This window comes from Carassius gibelio, chromosome A7 (genome assembly GCF_023724105.1).
Source record: "Carassius gibelio isolate Cgi1373 ecotype wild population from Czech Republic chromosome A7, carGib1.2-hapl.c, whole genome shotgun sequence".
Lineage (NCBI taxonomy): Eukaryota > Metazoa > Chordata > Actinopteri > Cypriniformes > Cyprinidae > Carassius > Carassius gibelio.
Window position 1 is genome coordinate 25,789,765 of NC_068377.1, and position 26,978 is coordinate 25,816,742.

Below are 26,978 nucleotides of genomic sequence, written 5' to 3' on the forward strand. Positions count from 1 at the left end.
TAGAATGAACATTCTCGTTAGCCAAAACGTCGTATTTATGGGAGCCCTACCTATCCCGGAATTTTGCTCATGATGTCTGCTCTTTGTTTGGGGCCTATTACTATAAGTCTAAGCACACACAAACACTCCATACCCTGTTAGAGTTGCACTTACATAACTCAATCAAACAAACAATGACTTGAGGGTCTTAATAAAACAGTAGTTTTTAACAACAACATCAAAAAACAAAACAAAAAAAAAACAATAGGAACAGACGCATTTTTATTTTTCAGTACAGAAAATAATTACACACTGAGGTAAGTTGAATAATCCAGCTTTATAAAGGACTCAGTCCTGCAGTGGCACACAATGACCAAGTATATCCATTAATTCACATAATATTTGCAGAAGCTGTGTATTAAATTAAACAAGAATTATAAGAAAAAGGTTTCATGAAGAGGTTAATCCATGTTGTCATCGTCTATAGTCTATTATAGACCCACTCTTGTATTTACCACAGTAGCAAATTCACATAAATATTTTACCCTTTTTCTGACAATAAAATAAAAATATATACCCCTGCAGGTAAACGCTGGCGTTTCTTTATTTTTGTATATTTTTACATATGAGAGAGCATAAAAGTTATCCATGATAACTGTTTTTTTGTTTTTCAAGAGCTACAGTTTTCTGCTGATGAGAGTTAGGACTTGTCCTTGGCACATATTCAGAGGAAAAGAGTGTTTGTAGTCTGGAGGGTCAAAGTGTAGTTTCTCTGCATACACTGATGTGGCTTTGAGGCTGGCGTGGAGGCTGATGATCCAGGGTAGCAGGGACATCCGTCTGACTAGATCCTCTGGGGGGACGGCACAAGGATGCAGACGGGGAACTCAAAGCTCCACAGCTCTGTAAATGCAGGTCTTCGTGAGCATGCTTCCTCTGGCTGCCCATGATCTTCTGTGACTGTGTCATCAACTGTGTGAAAGATAAAACAAGCATCCCCAAAGTAATTCAGTTGTGATATTTCACTCTCAACTATCAAAGCACACATCAGATGGTAAATACAACATATTTTACACCAAAATATGCCAAATTCACCTGATCAATGATACTTGCGCTAAAAATGGCTTCCTCCATGTGTTTCTCATCAGATTTAATCACACATTTAATGCTGTTGACCACTTGCTGGACCTCTGGAGGTAGACTGCTGCTTGAGTGTTCCAGGAACTTGGCCACCAGCACTTTGGTGTCTTTGTAAGTTTTGAGGTCTGCGAGAGACTGTGGTCGTTCTGTAGACATTGAGTGAGGGATGTGAGGTTTGAGTTGGATGTCCACATTTCCACTGTCCTTCTGCTTCTTGCCCCCTAGGTTGCTTTGTTTGGCAGATGGGTGTCGGTCGCTCTCAGAGAGCTCAATACATGCTGTTAAAAGCAATGCATTCGTTTGTTTATTCTAATAACCATCATTTTACTTGAGATTAATAACTGTATATTTTGAATACTGTGTTACAGGGAAATAAGGTGCAACCTTGATCACAGGGAGTCTGTGAGGAGTCCTCAGGTGGATGTTTAGAAGCAGGAGAACAAGGGTCACCTGCAATTGAAGTCACATGCTCAGATTGCTCATGGGTTATTAATGACTTAATATAACGCTGTATTGTATGATATGCAAATATCAAATATTTTCCCCTAACTACAATAAAGCAATGATTGTATAAATTCAGCTAGTTACACAGATGTGGTTTACATAATGAGCTTAATGTGGTTTATTGTCTTTGGTTTATCTAAACCCCAGATAAACCAAAATTTCCCACTTGTAGTTATGAAACTGAGCTTGCACTGATTTTATCTATTAAACCATGCACTTAAAAAACTTCAGTCCTACTTTTGTGACTTTAAAGGGATACTTCACCCCAAAAGGAAAATGTTGTCATTAATCACTTACCCCCATGTCGTTACGAACCTGTAAAAGCTTGGTGCCTCAAGTAACAAGCTTTAAGCACCAAGCTTGAGGCCATACACATAGAAACAGTGCATCCTTGTGACGTGGCTGACACAGAAGAGCGTAGGCATATGGGACAGTCACAAGCCTCCCGGTTTTCATCCAAAATATCTTAAACTGTGTTTCGAAGATGGAACAACATGGGGGTAAGTGATTAATGAGAATTCTCATTTTGGGTTGGAGTATCCCTTTAAGCCTGCTTTGCAAAAGGTGTACAATGTAAAAACTATATAGTGTTAGAATGTAATAATTGCCAGTCTAATCATCTAATAAACTGAATAGCACTTGCCTCATTAAATATTTATGCACTTCCTCAGTCACAGAAACTTTTAGGCGTTGTATTTTGTTTCAGCATTTGAGGGAAAAATCTAAAGTCAAACACTGACAGAGCAAATCAGTTGAGGTAAAATTTATAAGTACCACGGTGGTCCAAAAAATCAGGAATAAACTGACGTTCAAAAATACTATAACAAAATACAGTAAAAACAGTAATATTGTGAAATATAAATTTCAAATAAAAAAAAATTTTCTTTGATGGCAAAGCTGTTTTTTTTTCTTTTGAGCTATTACTGAAGTCTTCAGGGTCACATGATCCTTTCTGAAATCATTTTAAAATACAGAGATCTGGTGCTCAAAAAACATTTCTTATTGTTAATGTTGAAAACAGTTGTGCTGCTTAATATTCTTGTCTAAACTTTTACTTTTTTAGGATTCTTTGATGAATAGTTCAGAATAGTCCAAAAGTAGAGCATTTATTTAAAAATAAAAATATTTTGTAATATACTGTAAACGTCTTTCACTTTTGATAAATGTAATAAATCCATATAAGCCCAACTGATGCACAAGAGTGAGACAAACGGCTATTGAAAGAGGTCAGGCAATGGTTTGTAACCCGAAGGTTGCGAGTCTCAGGTCTGGCAGGGATTGTTTGTGGGGGGAGTGAATGTACAGAGCTCTCTTCCACCCTCAATACTATGACTGAGGTGAGACCCTTGAGCAAGGCACTGAACCCCCAACTGCTGACCAAGCGCCACAGCAATAAGGCTGCCACTGCTCTGGGTGTGTGTTCAGGGTTTGTGTGTTCACTGCTGTGTGCACTTCGATGGGTTAAATGCAGAACACAAACTCTGAGTATGGGTCACCATACTCGGTTACACGTCACTTCACTTTTTTTTCCACATTAATACGGCAAATAAGAGCATTAATTTGGGGTTTACAAATGTAGAGTGTGAAAGATGGAAAAAGCTAAGCTAGGATTCTGTTAAGCTATGATTTAGAATGAATGCATGGTTAACACTTCAGTGTGAAAAACCATATAGCTCCACAGAGAGAAAAAGAACTCACGTACTTCTAGATATGGACGTACAGGATATGGGTTCACTAGTGGAACGCACAATCCTCGCCAGCTTCCGATACCCTTTGGAGGCTCGGAGTGTGCGGGGCCGCTCACGTTGGCTGGGGTTGATGAGGGCAGAGGTAGCATTGGGCTGTGAGGAAGAAGATGATGGGGACCAGACGCTGAAGCATAGCCGGGTTCCCCGCAGTTGAGCGGTGGGTGACGGGGAGGGGCAGGTGGAGGGGGTCAAAGCAGAAGCTGCGGCGGCAGAAGAGGTCACTGCTGAGTTGGAAGCACATTGGGATGGTGTGCTTGGAGGGAAAAGAAGGGTAAGCTTCTTATTGGATCGTTCTCTGTGCTGTGTGCAAGACATGGGTTTAACGCCTGTAATCTTCTCTTTCTCAGGCACGTTAACAGCATCGGGAGACAACTGGGAAGAGTGGAGCTTCAAATCCTGCGTGTGCTCCAGGCGAGCAGGGGTCTGCCGTCTCAGGGAAGAGTGGGTGCTGTGATCCAGACTTGTGCAGCTACCGTCAGTAGGTACAATGCACAAAGTGCCATATGGAGAGGAATCAGAGCCTTGTACTTCTAGAGAACACAGGTCTTCTGAGGAACAGCTGTGATCAGCGATGTCTGCAGTCTCGGACACCATAAGGGAAGCACTATCAACAGAGGCTGGGGGAACAGAGACCATATTATTGTTATAATACTTACAGACAATGACTGGAGGCTGTTGAATGAGTTAAATGTGTGTTTTGTCTGTACAATATAATGTATATAATTAGTAAACAACCACAATCCCATTCAAAAATTTGAGGTCTGTCAGAATTGTAATGTTTTTGAAAGAAGCTTCCTATGCTCAAAGATGCATTTCTTTAACCAAAAATACAGTAATATTGTGGAAAATGTATTGAATTGAAATGTGAATTCATTTTTAGGCTTGTGAATCTTTTGTTTGCTTGTGTTGCCATTTGTACATTTATAAAATTGTCAGTTTTCCTCATTAAGTCCAAAGATGTGGTCTCATTAGACAATACCATTTGCATTGTTCAATTGATATGTATAAAGCACAGCTCACACAGATATCAGTTTCAAACCAAGAAACATTCTGTCGGTCAGTGACCAACTAGAACATGAGCAAAATCTGTGCGACTTACTTTTTTCTGCTCCAGGGCCTAGATTTTGCTTTGGAAAATGATCATACTGATCATACAGATTCCTACTACAATGACTGGATTTCGCTCACAAAATTTCACCAAGCACTGGCAAATGCGACCATACCTTAAGTCTGACGTTGAAAACCGGAGTAATGCAGGAATAAATTACATTTTAAAACATATTACAAAAGAAAACAGTGTTTAGTGTAGTTTTAATAAATTAATTACAGTCTTGGTGGGTGTAAGAGACTTCTTTTAAAGAAACATCTTACTGACCCTAAACTTAAGAAGGGTAATATGGGTCCTAGAGTAAATTCTTTTTCCAAAGCAAAATCTAGGCCCTGGAGCAAAACAAAAAGAGAACTAATTTTCCATCAAACATCACATTTACATTATGTTAATGTGGAAGGAATGTAAGATTAGAAAAAAAAAATCTTTAACACTAAACAGCCCACATTTATATATATACTGTATACACACACCACAGAATGCGTAAACCTCCGACTTTGTGTTTGTTCATAAATATGATTGCAGCCTCCTCACCCTGAGTGCTAAGGCCAGCTGTGGTGTTCCTTTCACACAGGCTGGACTCTGTGACCTGTTGCTCAAGACTGGAGGTGATCTGATGGGAGAAAAAACATTTGAATTCTATTTCTAACGAGCTGATCAATAAAGTGTTTAGAACTCAGATGCTTTTGAGTGTAAGCTTCTGTAGAGGATGCGGATCAAAAACAGGCTTACACCTGAGGATGATAACCTGTAAAAGGCGGAGAATCAGACATCAGTACATCTGGCACTGAGGAGGAGTCTACTATAATCTCACATCTGCCATCACACAGTGCTTTAAAACGACTGTGTCAGCATGTGACCTGCAGGGGGCTCTCTAAGATCACATTTGCACACCAAACACCTGCATTATTATGACTGCACACTGTGTGGTTTCCATAAAAAAAAAAACAAGAAAAAGAAAAAACCTTTATAACATGATTGATCCAAAACACAATAAATTACAGAGAATTAATCCTGTATACAGAAAGCTTATTTCACAGCACAGATAGACTTAAAAAAAAATGTCGAAAATATGCTGCCGGTTACAATCAGCAGCTATTAATAAAGCTGACTATATCAATTTAAAAATATGTCTTCCTGTCCCTTTCTATTATTGCTGTTTCCAAAGCTTTTCATGCTTGTAAGAAATAGCTTCACTGATTGAAATACCCCTGGTGCTTTGTTTGCAGATGGTTATCAATAGCTTCACATGAGAAAGGTGTAAAATCAAGGAAACCTCTCGGTATTTATCCCTTTTTAACCACATTGCTACTCATTTAGGTAGCAAACAAAACTTCAAAACACAAAAAACATAATCGCTGGATTTGAAAGGTTTGGGTGGTTCTTTGTGCATCTCTTTGCAAAGAGGAGAATTCTTGTCCCCTTTCATCAGCTGAAAAAGAGAACTTTGATGGAAAATCATTGTTCAAAAACAGGCCCGGCTATTACTGTAAGAAAGCCCACTTCTTTGAAATGGAATGAAAGTCCAGCCTGTATTGCTGATGTGTTCAAGAGAAAATTAAAATCCATTATACAAAGGCACTTGTGTTAATTTCTTTCAGCCCCTCAAGTGCACCAAAGGAACTTTTGACTGTCGAGCTTTACACAGACAAATGAATGTAACTGAAGAGGAGAAACATTTCTGAATTAGTGTTAAGCTAAAAAATAGAGCCTGCATTATTTTAAGACTGGAATACCTGCAAACTACTATAAGAAACCAGGAACTATAATAAAATGATTAATGATGTGATCTATTCATTAAAAAATAAATAAAATGCATACACATACAAAGATCTAAATACACCTCATTCATGATGGGCATGTTTTAATTTCTGAATTAAAATTAATTTAATTAATTAATTTAATTTGTCTCTGTTAAATGACTCCTTCAAAATTGAACCTCAGAACTGTAGCCACCCAAAATGACTCTTTCTTTTCATTAATCATGCTCATTTTAGGCAGGCATTTCCAAAAAAAATCATCTGATATTGTGTTGAATTAAAACAAATAGTCATGCAACTTCATACTAGACACTACATAGCCAAATCATCATGCAATATCACAGCAGTATGTAGAAAAGGTATGACCTGGCTGGCAGGTGTCTGTCCCACGACAGATTCATAGGGTGGTGGCAACTCAGATGGATATAGAGCCCCGGGGCTGTTTATAGGCACCCCATAAATAGCACTGAAGGGAGAATGTGGAAAGTCCAGATGCAACCCTCTAATGGAGAGATATGATAGTAAAACATGATTACAAAACTGAATCAATGCTTCAACACATTTGGCTATATTATAATGGTGTGGATGACAGCTGCATAAAAATATGTGAGGCCATTTAGGAACTATGGAAAATAAAACCATTTCCTCGTTATCACAGCGAGTTATATATCCCATTCTTTTAATTAACCGCACTCCCACTGTCATAGAGGAGGGGAGGAATCTGTGTTTTTTTTTCATTTGTTTCTTGTGTATTACCACATCCTGACACTGACTGAGCTTTGAAGCAGCCAGTGTGTATGTTGGGCTTCTCTTGCTCTCAAGGTATTTACTGCTTTGTTGACACATTAGTGTGGCAGCGGGCTAAACAGCCTCATCAGCATGTTTTTTTATGATGGGATGGTGGACAGAGTGTCTCACAGTTCAAAACAGAGAAATCAGTTGTGGATTTACACCAGGCCTCGGACACTTGTGCTCCTTAATTTGGATTCTCAGATCAGTTTGCATTAAGACCTGCACTAACACAACATGACGGTGGATGGATGGATGTTTTGCATAATTATTCCATGGGGCAATTTCATAAATCTCTGTGGATCAATCATTTCATAAACGCACAAGCCTATTTCTCAGAGCACAGGATTTGCAGCCAAGCAATCTGGGATCCAAGATATTTCTCAGAGGATGTACAAATATTATGTCATTTCCTGTCAGCTGGAGCATAAGCGGTGTGTCTGTATGTGCGGGTTTACCTCTGGCCCTCCATCACAGGTGTGCAGGTGTACTCTGGGGGGTAGTAGGGAGGAGGTGGGATGGGTGCGATGAACTCGTCGAAATCCAGCATCTGGTGTAAGATAGTACCATGAGGAGTCATGCAGTCCGCACTCAAGGCATGTGCCCTGTGTGGCATGAACTGAAGAAAAAGATTAAGAAAAAGGTCAGTAAAAAAAGAATAATAATAGAACATACACAACTGTTCAAAATTTTAGAGTCAGTAAAACTTATTTCATTTTATTTATTTATTTTTGAAAGAAGTTATTCTCACCCAGATGCATTTTATTCAATCAAAGTACAGTAAATACAGTAATATTATGAAATATTATATAATATTTTAATATATTTTAAAATGTAATTTATTCATGTGATGCCAAGCTGATTTTAAGTAGCAGTTACTCCAGTCTTCACTGTCGCATTTTCCTTTAGAAATAATTCTAATTTGTTAATTTGGCATTCAAGAAAATGTCTTATTTTTATCAGTTGAGAACACTTGTGCTAATTAATATTTATTGTGCAATCTGATATTTCCAGGACAGGATCACATTTTAGATAGGACATTTAGGGCCCCTTTTCACCCTGCTGAGACTCTTTGGCCAAAGAGTTTCATTTTATGCAATTTAACCCTCTGATGCATGAATTATTAAATTGAAAGAAGGATTTTACTTCATAACTAAGAATATAATCATTCCTAATCTTCTTTTTCCTTTTATTTTTGATTCATTGAGAGAGTAACATAATGGTCATTATCACTTTCATCAGCCATGTAGAATTTAGGTCATAAGAAATGGTCATAAGAAATGGAAAAACATATGACATTAATAAAAGAGCCATACAGAAGGACGAGGAAGGGTCAAAGGTTAACATCCATGGTGATTTTCATGAAACATTGTGTGAATGGTTAAAGGGATAGTTTACCGCAAATGAAAGTACTGTCATCATTTACTCTCCCTTTCAGAACACAAAAGATATTTTTAAGAATGTGGTCATTCACTTCTATTGCATTTCTCAAAATAAATATAAATATATATATATATATATATATATATATATATATATATATATATATATATATATATATATATATATATATGTTCCACTAAAGAAGAAAAAAAAATCATACAACTTGGGATGACATGAGTACGAGTAAATGATGACAGCATTTTCATTTATGGGTGAACCATCCCTTTAAAATGCTTTTAAACTTTTATCCATGAATCAGCTGGTGAAAAGTTCAGATGGGTAGAGTAACTCATTTTGTGCCATTCTTGCAAGTTCAAGAATAGGTTTAGAAAATTTTTATGACGACAATGCACTTTCTAGTTGATGACTTATTAGAATATGTGAAGGCTCATCAATCAGAAGGCACTGAAATCATCCTTGAATAGATCAATTTGATCCTTAAACATCATTAAGAAAGGCAATGACTGTACATGACTGACAAGTACAGCTAGCAACATAAAGGCATTACATAACAAAGCCAAAATCATGATTTAAAATAACAATATATACAGAGATAAGATACAAATGAACAGGTTTTGGGGAAATCACTTAATACAGTTGCAAAGGGAAAAGCTCCATGCAGTGCTTCACCACATCCCTGCCCTCGGGCCTCTGTTGTCTTTGAGCATGGACTGTGCAGCTGGTAACAGCAATGATTTCTCGCTTTGCCACTCTGTGCCCCGAGTCGAAACTAATCCCACAACTGCTCCAGCGATTCACAGAGCCACAGCCTTGCTAATATAACTCATCTCAATTCATCTCCCTGTGCCCATGCCTCTACTGCAGCCATCCATGAGGCTGTGCAATTTACTGCAGCGCCCATAAACCGCACAAAGCCCGCTCTTAAAGAATATTAAAACTTTATGTCCCACACGTTTATTTTCTCTCACATAAACCAGGCCGGCTGAAAAAGACAGATCCATTAAAAGGGAGTGATGACAGATCCACGGTTCTCTCCCACTGAGCATTGTAACGTCTGTGGTCTCATCCTCATGTAATCTCACGCTTAAGAAATCAGAAGTAGTTCTGAAAAATCTGCTTGAAGTACAATTAAATGAGATGAAGACTCTTGTCATAGAATCAGTGGCTTTGAGAAACCTGTTTTATTCTGAGTAAGAGAAGAGCAGAATATAACTCTTTGGATGCAAAATAAATGTAATAAATTAATCATGGGTAATAAATGTGCCTGGAATGGTAACAATAAACCTTGAATTTTGTGTGATGTCATATTCAGGTTGATACAGTAGGTATCAGAACAATTAAAATTTTTATAAAACTTTAATTGAATTAATTAGTGAAGAAACCCATAACATAAGAAGAGTAAACAATCATTGGCCTACAAATAAAAAAATGTAAGTATACTTAAAGGCCACCCAAATATGTAAATATTAAATAAATAGTTCTTGTCTTCACTTTGTCACTTTCTTCACTTCCCATGACTTAAAAGTACTTTTGTCAAATGGAACAAGAAGTCAATGGGAAACTGCTTGGCTACCAACATTCCCCCAAATATCACGTTTTGTGTTCTGCAAAAAAAAAAAAAAAAAGAAAAAAAAAAATCATAGAGGTTTGGAATAACATGAGGGTCAGAAAATGACAGAAAATTTTGGGTGAACTATCCCATAAACTAGTGAAAATGTATATTCAAATAACTATGATCTGAAGTCTTTGTACATTCAGATATACCCAACAAATATTTTTTTCAAATAAGAGTTATCTACTGTAATTTTATGAAAGCAATGAGTTTCCTTACTTAAATAAAGACAACTAATTTTACGAAAAGTCCAAGACCACTCTGTTAGGTATGGAAGCACATTTCCGGCACTAAATAAAAAATAAAACAAGGTAAATTCGAGTTTTTATCTCACTATTCTGACTTTCATTTCTCAGAATTGAGTGATATAAACTGGCAATTCTGTCTTTTCTCAGAATTAAAAATATATTTCTCGCAATTCTGACTCACATTTTTTTTTTTAAGTGTCATTATTGCAAGATATGAGCTCGAAATTGTGAGAGAAAAAAATCTGAACTGTGACTTTATATCTCACAATTCTGACTTTATTTCTCAGAACTGCGAGATATAAACTCGCAATTCTGACTTTTTATCTCACAATTGTTTTTTTTTCTCTCAGAAAATAGAGTGATATAAACTGGCAATTATGCATTTTTTTCTGAATTGCGAGTTCATATCTCACTATCCTGACTTTATAAATCACAATTTTGAGTTTTAAAGTTAAACTTAGTTTTATAAAAAGCTGTGAGTATAAAGTCAAAATTGAGATATAAACTGGCAAATTGAGAATTATAAAGTCAAAATTGCGAGTTCTAAAATTCAGACATAGGAGCGCGCAATTGTGAGAAAAAAAGAAAATCAGAATTTTGAGATATAAACTCACAATTTTGAGAGAAAAAAAAATTGAATTTCTCAGAACTGCGAGATATAAACTCGCAATTCTGACTTTATAACACAATTTTGACTTTATAACTCGCAGTTTTGGCTTTATATCTCACACTTGCGTGTTATAATGTCAGAATTGCAAGATATTAACTCGGAATTCTGAGAAAAAAAAGTCAGAATTGTAAGATAAAAAGTCGCAATGACCTTGTTTTATTTTTTATTCAGTGGTGGAAACAGGCTTCCATAGTTATGACCACTGCTGGAGAGCCAAAAATAAAAAGGATAGGAAGAACCTAAAATCTGCATTTGTTTCTAGGCTGATTATTTCTTTGATCCAAAAGGAAATCAGGTTTCTTCGATCACAAATGCAGACATGTTTTTATGTTTATGCGGCACGATAAGCAATGCAAAACGTAAAAAGCAAGCATAATATTATTTATTTTTAGCAACATCATATGACCCCTTTAATTATTTGTTCATATTGCTCTGAATTGTAGTTATTGATATAAGACACACTTATGAAATCTGATTGAAGTGCCTTTTCTTTTGATGAGCTGCATCTCAATAAATGTCGTGAAAAGGTTATTTATTATAGTTCTATTAATTATTTCAGTAATTCAACTCAAATTGTGAAACTCATGTATTAAATAAATTCAGTTCACGCAGACTGAAGTAGTTTAAGTCTTTAGTTCTTTCAATTGTAATGATTTTGGCTCATAAAACACACCAATTCACTATCTCAACAAATTAGAATATGGTGACATTCCAACTCAAAACAACTGCAACGGTTGCCTATAAAAATTGTCTCTCAGTTTGGTTCACTGGGCTTCACAATACTAGGCTACACTGACACCATTCACAAGGAGGATAAGCCACAAACATTCATTGCCAAAGAAGCTTTCTGTTCACAGAGTGCTGTATCCAAGCATGTTAACAGAAAGTTGAGTGGAAGGAAAAAGTGAGGAAGAAAAAGATGCACAACCAACTGAGAGAACCACAACCTTATGAGGATTGTCACAATTGGTGGGTTTTTGTTAAATGTGAGCCAAAATCATCATAATTCAGTCCCTCCAGAAAAACGCGATTATGCGATCGCCTGATTTAATGCATAATCAGCCAAGGGCCGCATATTTATGCAGGGGTCGCATTTTTTCAAATATGCCGCACTTTCGCCGCATAAATTGCCGATTTCAGGAAGCAAAATATGTGGAGGTAGCACGATTTCATAATAATAATAATATTAGTTGCAAAAAAGTCACATATATCTTAGCAGAAATTTGAAAAATGTTGCATTTACTTCACACAAGTAAATCGCCATTATTTCCCAATGGGAACCTTATGAAGTGACGTAATTGCACGACGTGAACATCATCTGTGAAGCCCGAGTGAAACCAGGGTGAAGTAGGCAAATCATTCTCATCTGACAACAAAAATAAGCGTAAAAACACCGCGCGAAGCAGTTACCTGGTGTGTTACATGACAGTGGGGGCAAATTATTTTGAGAGAGGGATGAAGATGAGGATGGCGAATGATAGGCCAGTGTTAAATGCTACGCAGTTATTTTCATTTTCACAGTGAACAGTTGTAGTTTCATTCAGAAGTTGATGCACCTCTACAGTTGTAAGATTGTACTTTTTTGTTACAGAATAGTACCAAACCTTACAGTTGTAAGTATATTAGTAGAATGTAAAATAATTTACGTTGCAGTAAGATATTGCACTTTGCAATTCATGTAAAACAGCATTTGTATATTTGTGTGTATATTTTATTTGCATTCATTTTTACAGAAGTTGTTGAATATTCCTTTTGTAAAGCTAGAGAACTTGTTTGACTCAATGTTTTGTAAGTTTGAGCCATGTGTTAATTAAGGTCTGAAATAAAACAGAATGAGAACTTAAATATTATGTGATTTAGTATGCTTGCTTATCATAGGAAGTCATAAGAAATGACTCCTCACAGTAAGGTAGCAGCCTAGTGAGAACGGGGTGTTGGGGGTGGGGGGGTCATTTTTTTTTTTCTTTTTCATCAAACCGCAGTTTTTGCAAGTTCCCGCAATTTCATCGCATTTTTTACGAAAACCTGCCGCAAAATCAAGGATTTTTGCCCGCAACAATCACAAAATTAATCCGCGTTTTTCTGGAGGGACTGATATTTAAAAGAAACAAAGATTTAAACTACTGTACTTCTTAATTTATTTAATACATGAGTTTCACAATTTGAGTTGAATTACTGAAATCAATTCTCCATGACATTTTAATTTAGTGAGATGCACCTATATATTATAGATTTTTTTTTGCATTTTGCACTTTGCTTATTATACTACTAGATTCTGACTTGTCTTGATCATCCAATCTTTTTTCTATGATGTCATGGGAAAATGTAATGTGCATTAACACACTCAAAATGACACACACATTGCGGTATGGATCACACTTACCATCTGTAGTAAATCAGTAGAAACCATTTGCATACAGCACACGGCTGTGGCCAGGGCACACACAATGGTGGAGATAACATTCATTGCACACACACTGAAAAGCAGCTCCTGGGAGACAGAGAGAGAAATGGAGAGACAGGGATAAGAAGAGAGAGGACAAGAAGGTGTGAATCAAGGAGAAAAAGACACAGAGAGACAGAGGAGAGTGAGAGAAAGACAGAAAATAAACTGGCAATATTTTTGCTGCAAAATCTCATCCTGGCATGAATATTTATTGTTCTGTTTGTCAAAGTGAGAAATCCATGGAAAGAACAAATGTGAGGAAGAGGGAGAGTGGCTATGACATATAGGTTGAAGAGGGATAATGGTGTCACCAAAGTGGGACTTTTGCATGGCATTATCGATCTGCAAAAGCACAAAAAAACTTAACTAATTGCAATGGCAAAATTCCTTGTACAGCCTTAAAAATCCATTCTCATTCAATGACTAGTAAGTCTATTCTATTCCATTCACACATTCTGATTCAATATGATTTTATCCTGATTCAGTTGATCTGATTCCATTCAGTATATTTAATTTACATAGTCTATTGTGTCAATGCTTTTGATGTACAGTAAATTTGACAGGAACTTTCTAATTTGGTAAAAACATTAATTAAAAAAATTTATAATGCCCAAACTATGCAGTTCAACTGCCATTAATATAAGATATAATAAATACAAATAAAATGAAGGTTTTAGATGGATAAGAATGTGTGAAAATGTTAAAAATATATATAACCTTTTGAACACTTTACTTATAAACTCCCACAAAATACAACATATATACAACTACCCATATATACTGGGAAAAAAAAGTGATTTGATACTGTGTGCAGTCCACAAGGAATTGCAAGAAGTATTGCAAAAAACTCAGGTATAGAGTAAAAGGTAAAGAATATAAAACCATAACACATACCATGTAGCATTACACATTAATGTAAACAGGAGCAAATGGGGAAGGCAATGGCAGAAATGTGCTATTTCAGAATCCAGTATGTATCCAGTGTAAATAGTGAGTGATTAGAAGAAAGAGATCACTGGAATAAATACCAAAGAAAGTCACTGGCACTGTTCGAAATTCAACCAGACTGAGCTGGGTGGTAGATCTGTCTCCATAAAAATGTTAATTACATTCAGTATATACGACAGCCCATCACACACACCTGCTATCAGAGCACTGTCTGATCTCTCGTTGTGACAAGATGGAGTGTATGTGACCCAGTGATGTCCTTAAGAAAAATGCTGAATTCTTAAATGTGCACAAGCCCTTTAGGTGAAAGGAGCCCATCCTAAGAGGACTGGACAGGCCTAACCACTTCTACATGACTGTACAATCATCTAACCCCTGGAAAAGGCCAAGACATGCTCTTTGGGGGCAGAGGATGTGTTTATACAAATGCTCACAAAGAAGCTCTGGAAAGAAGAGACTAATGAATTAATTTTTTTATTTTTAAGGTTTAATTAAAAAATGTTATATACATTTTTAAAATATTTTAAATGATATATCAATATATTATTCATTTTAAAAACAATGTTTAATGACACACTACACCAGTACACAAAACCTGCTTCATTTCAAAACGGACATCAGTAATGATAAAGTAATGATACGTGCAGATGCTGATTCACTCTGACTGATTCAATGAGTATATTAAAGTGAAAGATTTATCAGACTTATTCAAAGTCTTGAAAAATTAATTAAATGGAGAGTCATTTGCTCATCAATTGAACTACATTTGTTATGCCCATACATTTGTTTTTGTATGCAGCTTGCAAGAGATGTTTTCTAGCCTTTATTTTGCAATATACAGTGTTTTTATCTCACCATATTTTATTCAGACATTAAACTCGCACTGTTGTAAAATATGATTTCTGTTGTTGTGCTGTGGATTCAACAGTAGTGGTGAAATGTGGCGATCAAACAGACCAAGACAATGCCTATGTACCTCCTAGACAACATCTAATGTTATGACTGTACTAAATCTAGCAGGATGCTGAACTATCCATGTGATTGTGTACCAGTAAATCTAACAGAGGCACTAGGTCAGCACCACTGAGAAACAGCTGCTTTTCTCATTTTGAGCCAGCAGTGCTAACACTTGTCTCCCTGACGACATGCAGAATAAAAGCAGTCATGAAAGTGCATGCCTGTAACTTACCACCTTCATTCTGATAATACATTAATTCAGTTCTTAAAGCTGATGGGACATGGAAGTATTTCTTGTATTCACTTAATGGTTATGAGGGTCTAAACCAGTTATCTGAGTGGTTGCTGGACTGACAACTGACATGATAGTACTGACATATGCCTTAAGGTATTATACCTCAAATGAGTCCTGAAGGAAAACGAGTGTGTCATTATGGGATATAATGGCCCTTACAATGAGGGAGCCACATGATATGATATGCCAATGAGTCATAGCATTAATTGTACCTATGGTCTTTATAGGCATCTCAGTTGACCTAAATTGCCATGAAAAGACATAAAACCTTCAGACATCAATAAGAGCATTAAAATGTAAATCTTATTGATGCTTTATAACTCCATCTGACTCGGAGTAAGTGCTACTGATATCAAATAAATCATCAACATTCAAATATTAAGGGGGTTGCCTCTCTTTTTATGTTTGATACTTTTATATTTCAGCTGTCTTCTGTAAGACTGGCTGAGGGAATTCATTTATATAGTCCACTATTGTTATTGTTAATTAAAACTAAAACTATTAAAAATGGTTTTCATAATTGTAAATGTAAATCATACTAAAATAACACAGATAATCTTTATTTTCTATCAATTCAGGCAGGAAATTGTGTTTAACCAGTTATTTTTTATTCTCAGAAAGGTAAAGCTAGTTTCACTGTAATTTCAACTGTAGAAGTAATCAGCACACTTAATAAAATACAAATCATCTGAACTGAGACATTACATTTTTGATGTCATAAACACTCAAAGGCTCACAAGTCTGTACAGAGAAAGAAGATTTATTGTGTGTTTTTCTAAGTTTGAAATGATGAAAACATGTAAAGAAGCATTTATAAACAAGTGTTTACAAGAAAGTATTTGTCTTGATTTCATAAAGAGTGGCAATTCCTTTGTACAAGAAAATTTGTGGAAGCCTCACATTATCAAAAGCTGCCAAATGTGCCGAGATCATGGATAGCATGAGTGAATTGCTTAGACACTGGAAAGAGAACCAGCGGCGAGTCCTAATTGGAGATGCATAACTAATGATGACTGAGTCTCATCTGCATATTAGAGAGAGACCCACGGTGCAACATGAAGAGACGTGTCCAATAAGGCAGACCTTTTCGGAAATAGCGTGTAATTCTCGCTCTGCTAAATGGTTCAAATACTCTCTAAAATTCAAACGAAAAATAGTTTGAAAATGGAGAAATCCCTGGAGCAAATGTGTATGAGAGCAAAGCTAAAAAAAAAAAAAAAACTTCTCCAGGCTATATTTGTGGTATTTTACAAATGTATTCCTCAAAAGTATAATGTGAAAATTGGTGCTCAAAAACAACATTTAAAGCCAAATAGCAGAACGATAGTACAAATCAAAACCATATACACTAGAAGAATAACACAATCCAAGAAATAAGCATAGCATCAAAAAAAGTAGGATTGCAAAGTGACCCACATTAATTCATTAAAGGAACACTACAATGTTCATAACACTGAAAACTTACTCATCATATAGCAGGTACTTTTCCTCCAATGTGACTTACAGTGCCATTCCTGCAGGGACAATACCCTTGGATTGACTTGGGGTTAAGTGCTTGCCTACAGGTATAATGGTGCCAGAAAAGATTGAGGTCTCAAGATCTCTTGTAGTTCTACATTAGCCCTACCTGAGTCTGAACCATTTTTACTATAAACACAGATTACAGCACTCAATACTAATATCCCTTATTGCTCCACAGTTATTACTTCACATTGCAATCCATTCAATTTCTACTCTCTCTTACTCAGAATTGTGTATACAATCCTTAAAGGGATACTCCACCCCAAAAAGAAAATTGCCATTAATCACTTACCCCCAAGTCATTCCAAACCCGTAAAAACATCACAATTTAAGATATTTTGGATGATAACCGGGAGGCTTGAGATTGTCCCATAGACTTCCCAGTAAATAACACTGTCAAGGTCCACAAAAGTACGAAAATTATCATCAGAATAGTCCATTCGCCAACACTGGTTCAACCGTAACGTTATGAAGCGACGAGAATATGTTTCGTAAGCGAATAAAATTAATTGACTTTATACAACAGTTACTGTCAACAGTCTCCTCTTGTGTCTCTCCATATCACTGTATGCTGCGTATGCTCTTCTCTGTCAGCTGTGCCACAAGGATGCACTGTTTTCTTTCAAATCAAAGCATAAATACACGTAGAAACCAAGTGGCAACCTCCCGCTCTCTCTCTTTATTTTGGTCTATATAGCAAATTTTACCCTTCATGACAACTGAGAGGGGTGAATTTTTTTTTATAACTCATATGTTTAAATTATATTAAGCCTTAAAGTTCTGCATAATTAAGGTGGATTGCCACTGCTGTCACCGCCGTCACACTAGGTGGGCGTGGTTTCAGCAACCAGCTCCCACCTTTTTTTCCCATTTTAAATTATCCAGGAGTGACGCTCGGTGACACGCTGCCAAGATGTTGACGGCTGCCTCCGCCCATTTTGGCTTTAAAAATGCTCTTTGAAAACCTATGGGTGACGTCATGGACACTAAGTCCATGTTTTTATAGAAACAGGCTGTTTGTGATGTGGAGAGACACAGAGGAGACTGCTGACAAGTTTTGTTTTTGAAGTAGCTTTTTTTTTAGTTTTCTTCGCTTACAAAAAGTATTCTTGTCGCTTCATAACGTTACGGTTGAACTACTGATGGAAGATGGACTATTCTGATGACATCTTTTCATACTTTCCTGGAACTTACTTGGCTGTCTATGGGATGGTCACAAGTGTCCTGGTTTTCATCCAAAATATCTTAAATATTCTTAAATATAGTGTTCCGAAGATGAACAAAGCCTTTACGGGTTTGGAACGACATGGGGGTAAGTGATTAATGACAACATTTAAATTTTTTGGTGGAGTATCCCTTTAATTATATACATCGTACACTACCGTTCAAACACCTGGTGTCAGACAGAAAATATTTTACTTTATTAAAATGATCAATTGTAACAGTAAAGACATGAATAATATTACAAACCATTTCTATTTCAAATAAATTCTGTTCTTTAGAATATTCTATTCATAAAGTTTTCCAGAATATTAATCAGCACAAATGTTTTCAACATTGATGTTAATAAGAAATGCTCCTTGAGCGCCAAATTAGCAGATCAGAATGATTTCTGAAGAATCACGTGACTGTAGACTGTAGTAATGCCTGCTGAAAATTCTGCTTTCCCATTACAGGAATAATTACAAAAAAAAATAATAATATGTTAAAATGGAAAAAACTTATTAAAACTGTAATAATGTGTCACAATATTAAACCATATTTTTAGCAAATAAATGCAGCCCTGATGTACATAAGAGAGAAGATGCTGTCTACATAAATATAGTTAAAGGGTACTACACTGTTTTCTCTAGTGACATTACCATTTGATTCATGCTTAAAATACTTTTTATCGATAATGGGAGTTTTAAATCTGGTTAATTACATAAGACTAGAGATTTTCAAAACAATACATGCATGCTTTCCCATCTAATACTATCAAAAACATTGTGTATCATCAAAATTATAAGATAATGACAATTTACTTTACATGCCTAATGTATTTAATTGTTCTTATTTACTTGTCTAATCAAATATTCATTAACTGAGGCAAATTAGAAAAATAAGTCTAATAAGAATTATTAAAAAAATATCTTAAAACTGGAATATCAAATTGATAGAAGAGGCTGTTAAAGAATGTAAAGAAAGTTAACTGGACTTTTTGATGATGTACTGAAATCAGTTCCAAACCTCATAATCTCATTTATTTTGTTAAAAGATACAGATAGCAGGATGTTACAGACACCTACATGTACACACACACACACACACACACACACACACACACACACTATGATACCTTCAGACGGAGACGTATGGTGTTGCAGTCCCTCAGCGGGTTGAGTTTAAGCGTATCTCCCAGATTATTACAGGTGGATCTCAGGTGCTCGAGCTCACAGCACACACACACACCGTCACTGTCAAATTTAATCTGCAGAAGGACAGAAACAAATTGGTTTCAGCTTCAGTCAAGTGAAATGTTTATTTCTGCATAAAATGGAAAATAAATTATGTGACTGCTCAAGGTAAAAACAAACATATAAACAGGACAGGCCAGGCACAATTGTAACACACTAAATTCCTTCCATCACAAGGCATTACAATCATCACACTTGTTCAGGAGATGTAAAATAGGGTTCACTGTCTGCTTTAAAGAAGCAGAAACATATTACCCCTTGAGAAATTGTCAACAAAAACTAATTTTGATGTATGTCCAAAAATTCCCCTGCGTCTTGATGGCATTGCTTTTAAACTTGATAGTTAAAAGTCATCACAAATGACAAATATTAAGTGTAGCTAGCAGCTAGAAGGCAGGGTCATATTTATAAAATACACAAAGTAAATTCAATGTGTACACTTCTACCATTTTTTTTCACAGCAAAAAGCATCTGCATATTTGTGGAAACTTAATTGAAAAAGGATGAGAATGAAAGCTTCTACGTTAATAAGGCTCATATTCTTGAACATAACAGCATTAGCCCATTCAGACGTTTGTTAAGAAAGATCTTAATAAAGCCCATACATGGTGGCCCAGTATTATAAATGCTTTTTGTGCTAAAACTAAAACTAAGTCACCATTTGACTGATATTGCACAAAAGCAATGTGTGAACTTTGCAAGCAGGGATTAATTGAATCCGGGGAAATAACATCGTTAATATTTCAGCCATGGCAGGATCATGTCTCTGAGGAGGTGAGCGTTCAGTAGAAGGCAGAGAGGAGAGATGCTTAATCCAACATGCTAATCCATAAATTAGGTGGAGTAGAGACTGATGGAGACAGAGGTCTCTCTTTAGGTCTGGTCTTAACCTGTAGACAAAGGGAAGGATAATTACCTGACCTGTTTTTTGCACAACAGCACCAGGTGAGAACTGCCACTGGGTTCTCAATGTCATGTTTCCATGACGACAGGTGATTAAAACACTGTTTTGCTTCTGTTAAATTATGGAGAATTACTGGAGGATTATGAAGGGCCTGTTTAAGGAGAGGACAATAGAAAGATCGCCATGCTATTAATTCCTATTGGTATTTTTAATTAGTATCTTTTGAGACAAAATTCCCCACTGTAGATTGAATGAAGCCTCAAATGCCTGGTGATATCTAATAACCATTTGCTTCAGCTTGCAAGTAAAGAAAATAAAAGAAAAAAAAGAAAAGAAAAGAGTCATTATATACACATGTATAATTAGGATACAAACTGGATAGTTTCCCACGAATTTCACATGCCAGAAAGTCACAATTTAAGCTTCTTTTCATTACATTAAGATAAAAAGTGTGATCATTTATATTTGATTTTATGAATGTATGATTTTACATCAACCACAGTGCGCTCTTCACAGTAGCTCGAGCCACATAATGTTGTGTGTGATCAATCTTTTTTAAGATGAAGCGTTAAAGCATTTTCAGGTAACATTTCAAAGCCATCAACACTTTCATTTTGCATTAATCTCAAAAACATCTCATCATTATTTAGAAATATTGCGAATTTTTTTTTTTTTTTTTTTTTTTTCAAAGTGTGTTCTTCTGACAGACTGCCCACTACACAAGACAGTTATTTTTTAGTTTCTATTTACCACTGAACTGAATGGACATTAACTCACCATTGAATCACTCAATACAAAATATAAAATAGCTTTACCATCAAGCTGGATTTTAGTGTTTTAATTAGGGCCGGGACTTTAACGCGTTAATTGAGATTAATTAATTACACAAAAAATAACGCGTTAACTAAGATTAATTAATTACAGAAAAAAAATTCCCGCATTTTTTATAACTTATTTTTGCACCGCGGAACCTTTCTCACTGGATGAGTTACGGCGGACCGATTATACTGGAGCACCGACTAGCGTCCGCAGCAGCACATCGAGCTTCAAGTATCACCTCAACGCAAAACATGTAGCAGCTAGCGTGGACTTTACACTTTATGTTGAACTATGTATTATTTTGTTGGTGCAACAGTTTATGTTGAACTCTTTATTGTTTTGGCCAAGGTTACTGAGAGTTGGACTTGAGTATGTTACGGCCTCTGAAGCAACCGAGAGATGTTTTCTAATAGTCAGTGTTTCCAATGTTCTGAATGTAATTGACAGTATTGTGTTTTACTTAAAAAACACTTTACAGAAGGTCCCAGCACCTATAAGCAACCTGAATTTCTGAAATGTACTATTTCTAAATTGTTTCTAAATATGCTATTGCTACACTTAATGGCAAAAATTGCACTGGTCTGCTAGACTTGGTTGAACAAAAATAAACAATATTTTGTTGCTTAAGTTTATGCATTCAGTCATTATTCAATGGTATACTATAAATCCATGTGAAAAAAAAATACTTCTCACTGGTTCTCAGGTCAAATATTTATATGCGATTAAAATGCGAATAATTTAGATTAATTAATTACAAAGCCTCGAGTCCCGGCCCTAGTTTTAATAAATACACTGATGTCAGAAAAAAAGTCTACAACAAAACCTGAATGCTTGAATATGTTCAGTTGAAATGCTACAAATAAAAAACAGCTAAATTCATTTTTATTGCATGTATGTTAAAACAGAAGCTTGTGTTGAAAATGCAAGCTACAAACATACATCACTGATACTAGAATGAAGCTAAATAGAAGCAGCCATCCATAAACTGAAAACCGGTCATGCATTTAATTGTGTTTGAAACAAACAAATAAGAATTTATTGGTGATTAATGTACGCAGAGATATGGATGCTGAATAATTAATAACCCTAAGATTTTCAACTAAACTCCACTGTTTCAGATAAGGTGGATTTAGTGCTGTGTTTTATTAAAAAAAGGTTAAAAAAAACTGCATTATATGTATCATTTATGCTCATTTGACACTAATTCTGAATAGTACAACTCATCTGATCATTTAGTTATTTATTGCTTTCACACCAGGCAGATAAATGGTTTTAGAGCTGAAGAAGGGTGTCCAGTTCAGGATAACAGAAATGGGGGAAGCCGTGCTGGGCTGTTGTGCTGCGCAAGGCTAGCACTGGACCCACTGTAGAGCAGATAAATCAAACTCAATAGAAAGCACAACAAAGACTGACTGCTGTATTAATCTCCTTTATAAACCTTCATTCAAAGAACACAATGGGCAGCACACGAGCATACTGTGGCATTCATTGAGGATATCCTTCAGTATCAAAAACAACAATTTAGAGGTATTATGATTTGCCATGAAACATTTTTTAGAATTTGAGAACTTGGCTTTTTATATTTCATATTTAGGTCTACTGTAGATTTAGCTTTAATTTAGATCTTTCATATTGACAATTGTACCACAGAGTGCATGATGCATTCATTATGTATTTTCATATTCTAACAGCATCACAAGAATTTGTTCCTCTCTAGCGAAGGCAAGGTGATATTGTGTACCTTTGAGTGCATTTGACTGCATTTAATGCAGCTCGAGCTGGAGGCAGTGTAGAAGAAGAGAGAGCCGTGCTGAAAAAATACCAGGCTGATGCTCACAAGACTGGGGTAAGTATACAGTGCGCTGCTAACACTCCCAACACCTCTAGTCCATGTGCTTGTCTGTACAGGCCATGATCTTCCCAAATGTCCTTCACTTCGGTGCAAGGACACCACAGACCCTGGGAGCCAGGACCCGGCCGATGACCTCTCCCCCTCCGTCACCTCTGTTCTTCGAGATCTCCAACCAGAACCACCCCACGAGACTGAATGTATCGCTGTGATCGTTGGAGACTCCATCGTTCATCTGTACTACGTTAGCTGAAGGTAAAGTAGGCTAGGGTTTTTTCGTGATGATGGCCTGCACCCCATCAGAGTTGGAGCAGAACTCCTCACGGACAACAAATCCAGGACGCTACGCTCCATATGATTAGTAAGCTACTTCTCAAATAACTGCTATAATAGCTTTTGTTCTACCCACTTAAATAAAAAAACTAGAAGTACTTGCACTGTTCAATCTATAAAGAGAGTGTTCTCTGAACAGTGAGATCAAAATATACATTTAATGCAGGCTCTAGAAAAAAAAATAAACAAGAAAAATGCTAAAAAAAAAAAAAAAAAAAGGACATTTTTAAAGTTTGGGCTTCTAAACATTAGATCATTTGCACTCAGAGCAGTTATTGTAAATGAAATAGTTTTGATGTACTCTGCTTGACTGAAACCTGGCTAAAACCTAATGATTATATCGGTCTAAATGAGTCTACTCCACCAAACTACTGTTACAGGCATGAGCCTGCTTGGTTGGATCAGCAGCTACGCTAATCATGTCTCTATTTTTTTCTCTGTTTCTGTCACGGGAGGAATTACACAAGGTTCAGTCTGGAGATACTGAACATCTAAGAAGAGATGACGCACCTCAGAGGACCTCAGATGATGCCAACCCTGAAGCAAGAGAAACTACCAAATTTTGTTACAAGTTTGATTGCAACATATAATCATTGATAGTCTTCATCGTCTGTTTGATTACGTCATTAACTGAATTTTACCATACATTTCTGCCATAATATGTACATCAATTATATAGATTGGTGATATAGTATATGATATAGTCACCACTGACAAGCTACTACTAAATACATTGTAGAAACTTAATTTTCTGTAAAGCTGCTGTGCAACAATTTGTATCGTTAAAAACGTTATACAAATAAGCTTGAATTGAACTGAATAAAAAAATGGGTCCCAGCCGACATTCTCATTCTCTCTGCCTTAGAAACTTGTTGTTGAGCTAATTTTACTGAGATCTTGACAAGGGCATTGTGTTAATGAATGATGCTCTTGGGAGCTATAATTGCTCAATGGATTGATTCTTTGGTGACAGGCTAGTTTTGAGTGGATGATAAAAAGACAGGTTTATGACTCAGCTATTTCCACTAAGCTATTTTGGACAGAATCTTTTTAAGGTTTCCTTTACAACAAAGAAGTGATTTCACAGATGTGTTTGAGGACATGACTCTCTCACCAGCTGACAGTCCTCCAGAGAGTTGACCAACTGGGCATTCTGACAGGAGAGGATGGCTCCTGCGAGGTTCAGCATCACACACACAGCAGACAACAGCATGAAGAAAGTTATCTGTGGAGAAAGGAATGGAACAGGCTGTCGGTTTCAGAGGTTATGGTGGTTTATTAAGACTACTAATAAACCAAAAAAACAGTAGGATGCAGTTTTTCATCTCATTAAACAGGCTTTGCAGAAGGATTCCACATAAAGGGTTCCAACATATTTTGGTCAACAATAGTCCATGAATGCTAATATTTTTTCAGCATTCAACATTAACAGTATTTATTTGAAATATAAATCTTTTATAATTGTCTTTTGTCTGAAATAGTTGTCCCTACTCTTCACGTTTGAAAAATGTTATGCATCCGTTCTAAATAAGTTTACATTTAATAAAAAATAAAAATAACAGTATAGAGCACTTACTATATCATGTCCACAAAATAGCAATAATATATTGATTCATGCTAGAGTTGAGCACAACTACAAACAGAGATACACTATAGAATTTTTCATAACTTTTAGATTTTACTGTTCTACTTTTTCGCAACTTAAAATTCCTTTATATTTTTCAGGTTTTCCATGTACACTAGAAGATCTCTCTCTCACACTCTTTACCATGGTCTTGTCAGACGTTTAGACCATGTGGTTTTTAATCTTGCAATCTAGTTTATTTGTAAGACATTTTACAATGTCTTGGTTTTTCAAACGTAGCCATTGTGCAGAACAGGATTATCTTTACCCGAGTGTGTTTAGTTTTATCAGACCAAAAATAATCCAATTGTGGTTTATGGGACTTAACATAGGAGAGGAAAGATCGAATGTGATTGATCCAATCTATTCATCCATTGGGAAAGTGAAAGGAACAGATGTGACTAATAATTAAATCACTGTGAGAGGCAGCCCCAACAGCTCACATGAATAAATGAATGACACAAGCCCACTTCAGAGCACTGGGCTGTTTTTCACTGGGTGTTGAAATACTACCCCTCCCACAATTCCTAGGCAGACCATGCTGAAACATGTCCAGTGACATATGGTCAGCTATAGAAACCAATCTTTGCATAGTTCCCCCACCCCTCATCCTATCAATGTGGCACCGTGCAGCTTTATAGATCTCAAGCATGGTCATTTTTTCTCTTTTTGCACCGGTGGCAGAACCAGGACTTCTGGCTCCTCTCCCCCAGCTCGCTATTAAAATCAATTCTCTTTATTTCTTAGCTGACACTTCTGGGATTTCAGTCCTTAAGGATGAAATACGTTAAACATTCTGTCTGCTTTAAATCAAAGTTTAAACTGTCAGGTCCAACCAGGATAGAATACAGGCTAGGACACTGAGCCGTATATCAACAGTGGCCTTACCTCCACAAAACAAGGATTTACTAATGAGACCCTCTACCTGACGGGACATTAACCTTGCAGCAACAGAAATTTCAGCAAAGAGAGAGTGATAGGAGCTGAAAGTGAAAGTTGGACAGTCATTTCAACTCTATCACACAGACACAGATTGACACTTACGATATGTGGGAGGGCTGGTGTGAGGGACGCTGGGAGATATGAATGTGATAAGTGTTTTTCAGTCTACCAAACTGGAAGATTAAGAGGCTGATATACGAGGAGGTTCACAAGCATCCTGGGACTGCGAGGGTCCTTGGCTCAGGTGCACAGGAAACCTCATGCTTGAATTCCTCCATACTTAATAAAGTGCGGACAGTGTAGAGATGACTGTGGTGATCCACTGCAGCTGAATGACTGAACTAGATAGTGTACTGTCTTGTGCACCAAAGAACACTGAAAGGTCCTTCGCAGAGAGGAAAGAGGAAATTAATCTATGACTCAAAGACGGCATGATAAAAATGTGATTTGAACAGAGCATAATTTTCATAATTAATCACTGACAGCAGCATTCATGTCAGATTGTTTTTCTTGTGCAGGATGACAAACCTGAAGTCAAACCCGAGCTTCAGGCAGAGAGTTGACATCTCCATCACTTTACAGAGAGAAAACAGATTACAGCACAAATGACGGCGGAGGACCAGGTTAAAATGCAGGCAATAATGAGTCAGATTTTGTGAAGCAAAAATTGAAAAGATGTTATTCAGAACACGAGTGATAAGGAAAAGCTTAATGGGCCACTCTTCAGCTGTCCTTTCAATGCAAGCTGAGCGTAGCCAATGAAACACATGATTCCTGTCTATGTCTAATTTATTCTGCTGGTAATACAGAGGAGGGAAATGGTCCCTTTCAGCAAATGCTTTATAGTTTGCAGTGAGCAATATCAAAAGACAAATGCAGTTGCTGTGCTCTAAATCTACTACTGCGACTCAAACTCAATCTT

The 26,978-nt window shown here is 36.4% G+C and overlaps 1 protein-coding gene across 2 annotated transcripts in view; it reads right to left on the bottom strand.

The window, feature by feature from the left end:
• Nucleotides 1-241: 241 nt before the first annotated feature.
• LOC128016956 (protein ENTREP2) overlaps nucleotides 242-26,978 on the bottom strand; it is a 96,560-nt gene continuing 69,823 nt past the window's right edge. The window contains exons 3-12 of one of the 2 annotated variants that reach the window (XM_052601928.1): nucleotides 24,605-24,715; nucleotides 19,468-19,599; nucleotides 13,346-13,453; nucleotides 7,487-7,647; nucleotides 6,606-6,741; nucleotides 5,014-5,092; nucleotides 3,326-3,988; nucleotides 1,504-1,569; nucleotides 1,075-1,397; nucleotides 242-951 (exon numbers count right to left, since the gene is read on the bottom strand). In XM_052601928.1, the coding sequence (XP_052457888.1) occupies nucleotides 736-951; nucleotides 1,075-1,397; nucleotides 1,504-1,569; nucleotides 3,326-3,988; nucleotides 5,014-5,092; nucleotides 6,606-6,741; nucleotides 7,487-7,647; nucleotides 13,346-13,453; nucleotides 19,468-19,599; nucleotides 24,605-24,715 (1,995 nt within the window). In that variant the 3' untranslated portion in view covers nucleotides 242-735. The remainder of the gene's footprint in view (nucleotides 952-1,074; nucleotides 1,398-1,503; nucleotides 1,570-3,325; nucleotides 3,989-5,013; nucleotides 5,093-6,605; nucleotides 6,742-7,486; nucleotides 7,648-13,345; nucleotides 13,454-19,467; nucleotides 19,600-24,604; nucleotides 24,716-26,978) is intronic. The other variant, XM_052601929.1, reaches the window with a different exon arrangement.